Below are 12,450 nucleotides of genomic sequence, written 5' to 3' on the forward strand. Positions count from 1 at the left end.
TAAAAATAAAAAGATTTAAATATAGATATGTAGCTTTAGAGATATATTTAACATTTTATATATTATGTATGTTTATATATATATATATAAGATCTATTTTATTTCCCTCTTTGGAGAAAATAGCAAATCAGTGCCGCCCTTTCTCCCAAGCATGTTTCCCTTCTAGTAAAGGAGGCTCCACCTCTGCGCGGGATTGATTCGCCCGGCAGTTTTTAGGATAATTTATGGAGCAACCTGATGAGCCTATTGGGCGAGTTGCTCGGTCCTTGTAGAGTAGGTCCCTACCTGTTTGGGTGTTTTATTTTTTTTTTATTTTTTCCCCCTTCCTTTCCCCTCCCCTCCCTCTGCCTGCCGTGTGCCGTGGCGGGGTGGGGAGGGGAGGGGGGTGGGGGGGACGGTGGGATTGGCAGGGTCGCTGTTCCCCAGCTTCTCTCCGGAGAAAACTCGGGGAAGGGAGAGACGCCTTCACGCCCATGGATGCGTGGGGGGGCCCCGCGCCCCGCTGGAGCCGCCGCCGCGGGGCCCGGCTGCTGCTGCTGTTGCTGCTGACGCTGCGGCTGGGGAGTGGGTGAGTACGGCGGGGACCCCCGCGCACCGCCCCCGCCAGTCCGGCTCTGGGCTCCCTGCGCACCGCGCCTGCCGGGCTTGGGGAGGGGGAAGAGGGAAGAGGATGTGCTACGCGCCGCCAAACTCAACAACAACAACAACAACAAACCTACAAAAAAAAAAACCAAACAAACAAAAACCCCAAACCAGTCCCGATGCTCCGGCAAGGGCTCTCGCAGGCGGCTGCGAGGGAAGCCGGCACCGGCAAAGTAAAACTTAAGCCGCATCCCACTTGTTCGCTGAGCGAGTTGGTGAGGCCAGTGGTGGGAAAAGCGCGTCCCCCTCCCCCACTCCCCCACCACCCCGCCCCGCAGGGGTGCAGTGAGGCCGGGCCGGGGGTCGGTGCGGGGCAGCCCGTCCCCGCTCGCTCGCCGGTTGCTGCGGGGAGAGGAGGCCGGAGTTTGGCCGGCTGCGGCGCTGATGGCTTCTTTGGAAGAGGCTGGTCCCCTCTGAAAGAGGGGTGTGGGGGCACTTTTCCCCTGTGCGGTCCCCGCAGCGGGGTATCCTGGACGGCACCGGCCCTCAGGAGTGGGATTGGGCCCACGCGTGGGGTGGTGCAGGGCAGCTGCTCAAGTCCCAGAAGTTGGAAACGGGCATTTGCAGAGAAAGTTACCACGCTCATCTTGAAGGGCTGTAGAAGAAACGGCGATTTGCTACCGTTGTGTGAATGTGTTATTAGTCCCCATAACAACTTCACAAAAAGCGGTCTGATCACTCAACTCCATTAATAATTCAGAGCTAATGTGAATCATTCCACAGGTTATACTCTCATCAAAATCACGAGGCAGTACTGAAAGGGTATTTGACTGTTGCCCAGTGTGTCTTTTTAATGACAGACCAAATTATCATCTTAAGAGGATATACCAAATGTATAGTATAAAGGCTGGCAGAAAAAAAAAATCTATTAAACATCTTTTTAAGTTCATCAGACTCTAGACCCCTTCCTCATACTGAATGATGATTTATCAATCTGTGTGAAGTGTGTTGATCTCAGCTCATCTCTCATTTTCAGAAGGCTGCTGTGTTATCTTAGCTAGAAGCACCACTGATTATACTTTTCTTAATCTGTGTCTTTTAAAACCTTGGCATATTATGGAAATATTTTTCAAAAGCGTTGATGGAAATTATACCAGTGCAGCTGTGCATCTTCAGAATGTTTCTTAATGAACACATTGTACTTCAGGTATGAAAGAAATTATCAAGTGGTTTGAGAGAAAAGAATATGCATGCTAATTTATCAGTTCAAAGACTTAGTTACAAAGGAGGAGGACTAGCTAAAAAAAATTTGTAATTTTTTCAGTTTGTCAAAGTATGGCTGTGATTACAAGACTAGGCGTAGATTATTATGTATACATCTCATTAACAGTAGCATTTATAAAGAAGTTGGTAAGAAGTATTCATGAGAAAAAGAGGCAACTTAGATGCATAATTTTGTTTTGTGTTCCAGAACATCTCAGATAAAATGGAACCTTTGGTATAAATATCTATATATCTGAATCAACTGTTTTCAGGCTTGCCTTTCATTCAGGGGCTACATGGTAAAATAGTGGTTGGGAGATTTTTCTGTTTTCCTCTTTTTTTTTTTTTTTTTTTTTCTTTTTAAGTGACCACAAATGAATATGTTTTTCAGATCCTGATTCTCTGGTATGTAGTGCATTACAACTCGGGGGTGTTTGCAGAGAGCTCAGGAGCTCTCTTGCCCTTTAGCAGCCTGCCACAAAGTAGGATGAAAATACTATTTTTCTGCTTCTTTGGCTGCCTTTCTGTAGTTTCAGCCCAGGCTTTTCCTTGAAGTTCAAACTAAAACACAGAAGTAATGCTTTTCTCAAGAATAAGCCAGGCTGCACCAGTTATGACTGTTTCTCTGAAAAAACATCTTGCAGGAGCCAACCCACCTTTTCAAGATGTACTTTTAAAAGATGGCAAATTGCCTCACTTCTACAATGTATGGATACACAAAGCACTTTGTGCTGAGTGTATGTGAAGTTACTTCAGGTGTAACAAATGGAGCTAAAGCCTAGGGACACTGCAAGTTGAGTCCAGCCAAGAGTCTGTCCTTTTATTGTACTGCCCCAAAAGCTGTAGCGTTACATTCGACTGAACTTCCTTCACGAAAGGGATTCATTGCAGTTGGACTCTGTCCTATAAAGCTATTGTTTTCCCCTAGTTCTGCACATGCACCACAAACAGACCAGAATGGCCAATGCACTTGATGTAACTTCATGAGTCAGTATTTTGAAGGACTATTTTTGTCAAGAGCTGACATCTCTTCTGGAGCAGAAATTGGGCTGTTAGCCTTTCTGTAAGGTATGTGCAGGAAAAGAGTAGTTACCCAGCAGTCACTGCAATCCTAAATGTTCGGCAAAGCCATTATTCTTGCTGAACTCAAATAAATAGATAATTCAGAGGGAGAGCATAAGAGCTGACAGTATAATTAATATTATTTCCTTAGTTCAAACCATTCAGGTGCAGCAGAACCATAACTTTTCTTCTAATTTATACTGCTTTAAATGGTATGTGTTGGTCAGCATCCCTAACAGTATAGTGTAAGCTAACTTAATTTTGGCCATATCTTCCCTTTAGTTTCATAATCTGATATTCTAAAAAGCAATTGTAAATGCTCCATTGCAATGTAACTGTCAGCAGGTGCAAATGTCAACTAATACTTTCTTTTCCATTTCAAAGTATCTCTTAAGAAAATACTTATATAATACGGCCTACGTTTTCTTCTCATATAAATTCCTGGATCAGAGTTAAGCCTGTCATAACAACATGGGTTTCTTAATGCTTGATAGTAATGATTTACTGTTTCATTTGAACATCTGTGATGTTTATTCATTATTATCCTCACTCTTATGTGTGTTGTTCATGATGTGACAGTAAAGAACTTGTAATCTAGCAGCCCCAGTGGTTTAAACTACAGTTTATTTTATTAAAAGTTTATTAATATTTTATTTTGTTAGTATAAAGTTTAATGAGACATAAATATTGAGAAATACTTGTCTTTGCACATAATTTTCTTGCAATGGATTTAAAGGAAACGTTCAAACTATGGCAATCATTAAAAAAAAGGCTCTCATGGTGACTTGAACTACATTTTCAATTGCTTTTAAGTTTCTGGATTTTTTTAAATATACCTGACTTTAAATAAGAGCACCCTTGCTACCAATTCAAGCCTTTCTGAGCTGAATAGAAAAGGTTACAGTTGAGCACTCGTTGACTTTGGTCAACTTTTTTCTGGATATGTAAGTCTGGCCACAGAGTAAATTACAAGGATGTTGGGGGATCTGTGGGGGTTTTTGTTTTGTTTTTTTTTGTTTTTAAGCTGTAGAGGAATTGTAACAGTCTGGGTTGAACACAACAGCTAGTTTCTATGGCCAGTAGGTAGGACTACTTAAATGGACTTGGGCATACGCGCTGTTTGAAAGTGAGTTGCCTTGGTTTCTGCTATCATATATATATACTAAAAAAGTCACATCTGTTGAACTCACAGAAAAACAAAGGTGAGCATTTCCCAAGATGGGCAAACAGCCATTTTTTGTAGCAACATTTATGAGAGAAGCATATTAGAGCTTTTAAAATTACCTGGATAGTCCTTTCTTGCACTGCATACTAAATTGAGCATGTACTTAAGTAAAATAATGATATCAAAACTTATTTGGTAAAAAGCAGCAGAGAGAAGTGATAATTATAAATGACAGTATGTAGCACACTGACAGGAACCTATCAAAGGGTGGCAGCTGACAGTGAGACTAACTTTTGTTTCTTAACAGTCTCTCAATTTACTCTTTGTAAAGAGTAATTCAGATGCAACTGATATTAACCTGGATGCAAGTCCCAATTTTGCATTTTTACACATGCAAATATTTTTAATAAGGCTGAAAATAATGTGGTGAGTTCAGTGGCCTACCAGCCTATGTAAAAACTTGATTCTACGTATCTAAACTTAAAATGGTAAATTACATAAAACTGCTGAACTAACAGAGAAACTAGAAAGGTCATTAGGAGCTGACCAGAACAGAACTTGCTTCAAAGAAGAGGGAGGTCTCAGTGATTTGGCAAAGATGGAAAGAAACAGTTTCTAAAAGATGCTTTCATTGGTGATGTTCATGTTGGTAGGATCTGTTGTGATAATTGTCATATATCAGAATAAACAAAACTGACTTCTACATCAGGACTGCTGCTTCAGTGTAACTGTTCTAAGTCCCTGCATAAAGATTTGATATGGAGGAATCCAATAAAGTACTGTACAGTATTTCTAGTCCAAGGTTTGTCTGGCTTCCAGCCAGTGGATCTCCTGTCTTCTGCTAGCTGAAAAAAAGCCTGATTTTTTTCCTAGTACCACCTGCTACAGCTGGCTTAGCCACGGGATCCCATGTCCATCTCTCTGTGGGGAAATCCAGGTCTTGTCTCATACCTCTGGTTCTGCAGGGCAACCTCTGGGTAGCAGACCCATGGCTGCAGTGTCTCTTCAGGAAGGGAGTGTGGTCTGCAGCTGGCTGCTCTTCAATAGGAAAGACAGCCGCCAAAGCTCTTCCTTTTCCTGTGTGCCTCTGCCAAGTTTTACCTTGGCGAGAACTCAGACCACCTCGAATGAGTCCTGAAAATTCTTAAAGGAATCAGTGTTTTGGGCAGAAAACATCCTGCCCTGTCTTTCTCTTTCCAGCTTAGTCTTTCATGTTATGTTATCGATGATCAGAGAAACCTACTTGCCTCTCGGAGACAAGAAGCTGCAGTGCTGTTCTGCGCTTAGCAGTTGTTGAAGGAAGAATGATCTACTCCAAAATGAAAGTTTTATACAAATGTGTCACAATCGGAGGTACTCTACACAGAGTGGAAATTTCCACTGAATTGGATTTACCCATGCTATGGTCATACTAACTACTGTTAGAAGTATTTCCCTGGTATATGTAGTTTAAGAGGCAACTTGACAGCAGCTTACATATTTCTCTCAAATAAGTAAACTGAGCTACTTACATTTCTTCAGGTAATATTGAATTGTTCATTTAACCATTTTGTAAACCCTTTCCATTTTTTTCTTTGAATAAGAGACCTGAGAAATGGATAAATTATATAATTATTAGCCTCATTAATGGCAGATACGCACAGAATATTGCTTCCCTGCTACTGCTTCATACTGCTGAGACGCTCTATCCCAGGATTAGCTCCAGTGCTGCTCTGGTGTACCTCATGTTCTTTTTGCTTTCTGCCTTGATCCTCAAATCCTTTTCCGTGTCACTGCATTCATCCCTGGTAAGGTATGAATGGCTAATTCTGTGTTTCTAAATTTATATACAGTTATTTTTCTTATTTTCAGGAGGACAGACAGACAGAGCGAATAGGAAAGATCTGAGGTAACATGAGATACGTCACCTTTGGATTAAATTATTTGAGGTCTTAAATAGATTGTTAGTCCTTTAATTTAATATGGTTTTCTTCTTATTTAAGGCAGTGTACCATGAGGGATTAAGTCTTCTTGTTATTAAGTCTTATTATGATTAAAGCAATATTATGGTCCAATTTATCTTTCAGAATAAAGTTCAGCTGGATTGGATTTATATTAGAAAATAGTTGTAGTATTAGATATTAATTTAGGTTTCTAACTCTGTCACTATAAGTCATGACAAATTCTTTTGCTTCATTGTCTGATGCCATATTTACGTAGTGGAATAAATTATGTAGATGTTTTTAAAAATAAAGTACCCTCAGTGTTTTCCATGGGAGAGAAAGGCACGTGATCTCACCAGCATACAGCCATCGAATATGTACCAAATTGCATCAGACCTGCTGCAGGTGAGCTATGGACATGTACCTTAGGTTCTTGCTCTGTCAATGATGGCCATCCAGCTGATGGCCTGGAGGTTGCATCCAGCAGGGAACAACTCTGACAGCCATAAGTTTTGGTCACCATCTGACAAGAGGTGGAATGCTCCTGTTGTAAAAGATAGGTATGATATTTAATACACAGTAAACTACAGTGGAAAAGAGATAATTTTGCTTGCAGAAAGAGAGACAACAAGCTTTTTATTACATGGTTTAGGTATTTGCATTAGCCTGTATAGAGTATATTCACTTTGTACAGTTATACATTAATTCCATTGACCTTTGGATTAGTCCATAATTGCCTAATGACAGTTACACTAAAATGTCAGTAGAACCCATTCACTGTATTTCTCGTGGGAGCATGTTGTCATTGCTTAGTTATTGTAGTTGTAGGACTTTTTCTATGATTTTAAGCCAGATTCACCTATATACCACAATTACGGTGTGCAGTTCAGTGTAAGTCTCTAGTTCTGTTGCTACTTCAGTCTATACATATTTTTTTCCCTCCTCTGGGAGAAGACTGATACCTGCTCACACGTCTACCAGAATTTGGAAGTATTTTAAATATGCTTGTTTTTGTGAAGGGCTGTAGGAAGTTCCTGGTTACCTGAATATTTTGCAGGAAATATGCAATGAATTGTGTTAGAAAAAATGTTGACATGAGTATGTTGAAATACTAGCAGCTTAAATGACTGAAAATGCCTCATGAATGAGAGGTAATTTTATATATTTCTTGAGGTGCTCGTGATGTTTTAAAGCAGAAATCTAACAAAGTTGACTTTGCAATTTGATGAATGTTATAGTGACGGTGGGATGGCATTTAATTAGGGTAGCTGCTTTTATTGAGGTTGTGGTTCTCAGCATTCATTTATGTTAGGTTTGTTTAAATCTAGTTCCACTAAGAAAAGTGTTTCTTGGATAAAGGCACTTAACCCGTCAACAATATATCAGTTCATTCTGAACTTGATGGCAATTAACCTTTCATCAGTCAAGTGTAGATAGAGATCTGCAGTCTCTTGAATGGGGTGCTGACACGTGGCACGTGGTTTATGTGTGGTGATCCTAGTCTGAAGTTCCCAGGAGATCTGATACTGCTGTGGTTAGTACATGTTTCAGATATCCAGAGATGTGATGCCTTTTCATCATCATGATCTTCTGTAGCAGTTTGGGGATATTTTGTCCTTTATTTAGTACAATTTGTGACTTTTCAGTTATATTTACTTAGGCTCTATAATTTGCTGTCATTATCCTTTTATCTTCTGTTCTCTGAATCCCCTTCTGTTTGGTCTGGATGAACAGTGGAATATGGCTGTTTAAGTTTAGATTATTTGATTGCATGGTCTGGCCAAAACCCACGAAGAAGGTAAAACTTACCAACTTAGAAGACAAGACTTACCAATTTACATTTCTAGGTTCCGTTCAAATCTATCTGAAATAAATCTCCCTAAGAATTTTAGTAGGTTTACTCTTCAGTTTCAGTCAAGGCAGTACAGATTATCCTAAGACCTACTTTATCTTTCCGATAAATTTTAGTTTTTGTTTCATGCAATGACCAGAGGGCTTTCCTTAGAAGACATTTTACAGAGGAATATGAATTTATATTTGTCTAAAAATTTTACAACAACAAAATGCTCTTAATCTCTAAGATTAAGATATAGTTGGCATAAGGGCCTCTCCTAATTTTTCAGCTAGCATTAGCAATGTTTGTACTAGAAAAAAGGAAGGACCTACTTACTGCAGATAATGGATACTTTGAAGTACTTTCTTAGGCAAAGAACTGCTTTAAGATACTGTAGTAATGATTGTCTCAGAACAGAGGAAGAAGTGTACTTACACTGCCAGTGTAGGTGTTATGATCAGTAAGATACCCAGTTTTTGTAAGCCAAAACAAAACACACCGCACATTTTGCAAGTTTGTAATCAGAACATGGAATAATTGATGTAAGGAATGAGAAGTGAGTCATCTTACCTCATGTGTCTGGAGTGGAACAAGAACTGCTCAGAGCACCAGGAATAATGTTAGCGCAGCCTTTCCTGAAGACAGTTTATTTTTTTCCATGTTGAAAGATTGTTTTTACTAAGTTTGTATGTTTGTGGGCAGGGCTGCTGTTCAGAGAGAGCTGGAGAAGCTAGGGGAATGGGTTGACAGGACATTATAAAATTCATTAGGGATGAATGCCAAATCCTGCACCTAGGTGGGAAGCTGCCAAAAAGGACCTGGAGTTCCTGGTGGGCAGCATGATACCTTGGTAGCAAAGAGGGCCAGCAGCCTCCTGGTCTGAGTGACCAGATGCACAAGTGAGCATCTCCTTTTGCTCAGCACTTGTGAAACTGCATCTAGAGCCTGCATCCAGTTTTGGGTTTAAACTGGAGGCACCTCAGCAGAGGGCTACCAGGCTGGTCAGGCAGGACCACTTGCCCTGTGAGGAGAGAGCTGTTCAGCCTGGAGAAGAGGTGGCTTTGGGGCGGACCCAGCAGCAGCCCCCAGCAGTATGGGGAGGTGATCGAGAAGACAGAGGTAGGCTCTTCACAGTGGTGCATGGTAAGAGCATGAGGAATAATGGTGATGAATTGCAACAGGGGAAATCTCACTGTAAGGATAATTAAACAGTGGAAGATGTTGTCCAGTGAGGCTGTGGGATCTCTGTCCTTGGAATTTTCAAAGACCCAACTTGACTAAGCTCTAAGCATCCTGGTCTGAATTCAGTATTCTGTGGAAAACTGCAGGAATCAGCTTGGGTTTTTTATTTTAATTTTTTTTTTTTTTAAGTATGCTATCTTACTCGTGCAAAGTTCTTCCTCTCTATTGTATAGCATAAAATAGAGGGGTGCAGGAAACAGGTAATAGTCTCCATCTGGTCTGTGAAACTGGGAAGAATATTTTTGTGACCACAAAAATACCTATGGAGGTAAAGAGCTATTTTTACTAAGGTGGTCACAGTGACATCACTATACTAATCAAGCTGAATATATTTAAGATATACATGCTCCAGCAGCTCTGAACTGACACAGAGAATTACCTGGACTAGGATAGATAGATGTGAGGAAAATTTTCAATTGATTTCTGGACTGTAACTTGATAGGAGTAGAGGCAGCAGTTATACTGGTCTGAGCATACCAATATTTGGATGGACTTTCAAGAAGAGAAGATTAACTCTGTATTATATGAGAGAACTGATGGATAAAGAATATCTGTGATACTTTGAGTCCAGATGATAATTCCTGTAAGATCTTCAAAAGCCATTTGAATTAATAAGAAGTTTGACCAGTGTCATTTCAAATAATATGTGGCATTATCTCAAAGTTGACTTGGAGGGGAGCAATTTGTATGGATCTCAGAAAAAAAAATTGTTCTTCTGGAATACGTCTTTAATAATACCTGTTGTTCTTAACATTAAAAATTCACATTTCTACTTTGCAGTCAGGTTGTGCCTTTATTTAATGTTCAGAGCTAAGTCTGGTTTTATTGTTCAGTAATTTCTTTCAGATTTTTGTTATATTAGTATCACAGAGATGTTGAAGATCATTTTATAAGAAAAGTGATAATGCTTTTAAGTGAAGGTCTTGCTAGGACTAAAATTAGTTGTACTGAAGTTTTTGTGTAGGAGAAAATGTTTCATATCTTTCAGAGATTTACTTCAAAGCTGTAATGAATCAAAAGAGCTTGATCACCTGATGATTGTGATATCACAAGTCTGGTAGTCTAAACACTCAAATATGTAGCCAGCTCTGTTCATTACAAGGAATGAACAGTGGAGGTACCTGATTTTATTCTGTTAGTGCTATGATTGTTTTTTTTGTTTGTTTGTTTTTTAAACAAAACTTGACTTATTTAATACTAAGTGATCTTTATGTAGCTTATCCTAAAAATCTAATGTTTCTTTCTGTATAAGAATTTCTAGTATTTTTTTCCACACTTTCCCCTGATAATTTTACTGCTGACTTAAGGTCCAGATTCATCCCTTCAGTAAAAACTCAGGAAGGAGAAGGGAAAGTGGAAATAGGGCAGGAAATTATAAATAGTCAGAGAAATATGAGATGAGAGAAGGTGAAGCGTGCAAGACAGTATGTGTATCCAGAAGAAGAATTGACCTAACAGTATGTGGTAGGTATACTGGAAAAAAAAAGATGCAAGGAATAAGTAAAACATACTTCAGTGGCGGAGAGAAATCAATTCTAACACACAAAAGAATATGCCAAAGTCTGGCAAGGCGGAAGGAGGGGGTAATAGATTGATAGAAACATCTGAGGTAGAATGAGTGGGGGGAAAAGAGATTTTTGTCAAGACAGTGTCTAAACCAGTTTAGGAAGGATGAAGATGAAGGAATACAACATCAATGACTATATCCCATGGGATTAAGAAGAGCAGGTAATGCTTTCTGGAGACATATTTTCAGTACCTGCACTTCTTTGCTTGCAGTTACACTTATTTTCCCAGAAATTTTCTATGTTGAATAAAGCATATCAGTGAAGAAGTTGATGATGAAATCCAAAAGAGAGTTCATTTCTGCAGAAATGTAGTAGAACTGATGAGTACGAAGTCAGCCATCAAGTTTGGAAGATAAATCTTGAAGATGTTTAAACCCTCCAGTACTGACAGCTAGCAGTGGAAGAAAGCTTTCAAGAAAATCTTTTTCAGAAAAATGTAATTGTGTCCTATGGTAGTAGTCATGACTATGTGATTCTGTCGTTATTTCTGCTACTGAAAAGAAGTAATATTTGTGTATGTGCAGGAGTCTCAATCCTTATTCAGCTTCTGAAGGATACTACAAGTCTGTCTGAGGCTCTTGTTTTATCTTAGGAAGATCCAGGGAAATATGTAAATATGTATTTTAAATTGCTGACATAAGGGCAATTACCAATTCCTACCATGTTGAAGTTGCATTTACCTAACTCTGTAAGGAAGTTTCTTCTGCCTCAGCCACTGCTTAAACTTGTCATCCTTCTAGAGTTTAGTTTTTCATCTGGATCTGGTACTATGCCTTGGTCATTCATGTGACACATGCCTAAGTAACTTGCTTTTTTAGCTTCTGAATTAGAGTCATCACCAGTATCTGTAAAAATGCCTGACCCTGGATGTAGAGGTGTCAGTGACCGTGTTTTGTTTTTCAGCAATGCTTTGGGTTTTTTTTCATGTGTGGGATTTGGCTAAGTCAGATGACCTCTGAAGTCTCATTGATGGGGCTGAGATACGTACTTCTTTACTGCATACAGGCATATCATGATCGGTGTTCTGGAGTAAGGTAATGTCTGGTTAGGTGTCTGATTAGTTGGAAACCTTGTCTGTCTTGACTGATTTCTTATGAAGCATTGTCTGGTTAAATGCAGTATTTTGATAAACCTTTGAAGTTGTGTTGTTGCTAACAACATTTACACTTTGGGAAACATTACCATTTTGTCTGAAAGTTGAAAGAAATAGTATTTTTTAAAGTACTGGAAAATAAAGGTTTAATTGTGTTATACGTAGACAAGGGACATAAATGTAGTATGCTGAGATGCACAGCCAGTGAATAACAACTCTCTTAAGCCATGTTTTGTGGTTTAGGAAAATGTCACTGTGCCCTACCCCTGCATCAGTAAAACTCCTTAGGCAACTGCTTTTGGCTGCTGTTGGGGAACAGCATCCTCAGCTCAATGAACTAAAACAGCTAGTCTTACTATTTTCATTGGCATGTGTGAGGCAAAAAGGAAAACGGTATGTTCCTTTCATAGAAACTATAGAAACTATCTGAAACACTAACTTTCCTTCTTGTTTATTTATTCATTAATTAAATTATCATTAGGGTATTCCTTGTATGGCAGGAACAATGTATCTTCAAATAGACAGAGCTACTGTGCAGTGTTATCTAAACCTCCTGGCCACTGAGGGCTTGGTTGAGTTGCTTGTGCACAGGCATGAAGCGTTGGTGGAGACAACTAAGATACCCTGCCCAGTTTCTACTGCTTCTCCAGAAGTCTATGAGTTCCCCATAAATCAACCCCACCTGGAGGACTGGGTACCCTTGAGTGTGCTGAGTGGGA

The 12,450-nt window shown here is 39.6% G+C and overlaps 1 protein-coding gene across 1 annotated transcript in view; it reads left to right on the forward strand.

The window, feature by feature from the left end:
- The first annotated feature begins 406 nt into the window (after positions 1-406).
- The window catches only part of GABRG1 (gamma-aminobutyric acid type A receptor subunit gamma1), a 58,712-nt gene continuing 46,668 nt past the window's right edge, over positions 407-12,450 (forward strand). Inside the window, exon 1 of the mRNA XM_086746742.1 lies at positions 407-568. Coding sequence (XP_086602868.1) covers positions 474-568 — 95 coding nt within the window. The 5' untranslated portion in view covers positions 407-473. The remainder of the gene's footprint in view (positions 569-12,450) is intronic.

This window comes from Chlamydotis macqueenii, chromosome 4, assembly GCF_036417535.1.
Source record: "Chlamydotis macqueenii isolate bChlMac1 chromosome 4, bChlMac1.mat, whole genome shotgun sequence".
Lineage (NCBI taxonomy): Eukaryota > Metazoa > Chordata > Aves > Otidiformes > Otididae > Chlamydotis > Chlamydotis macqueenii.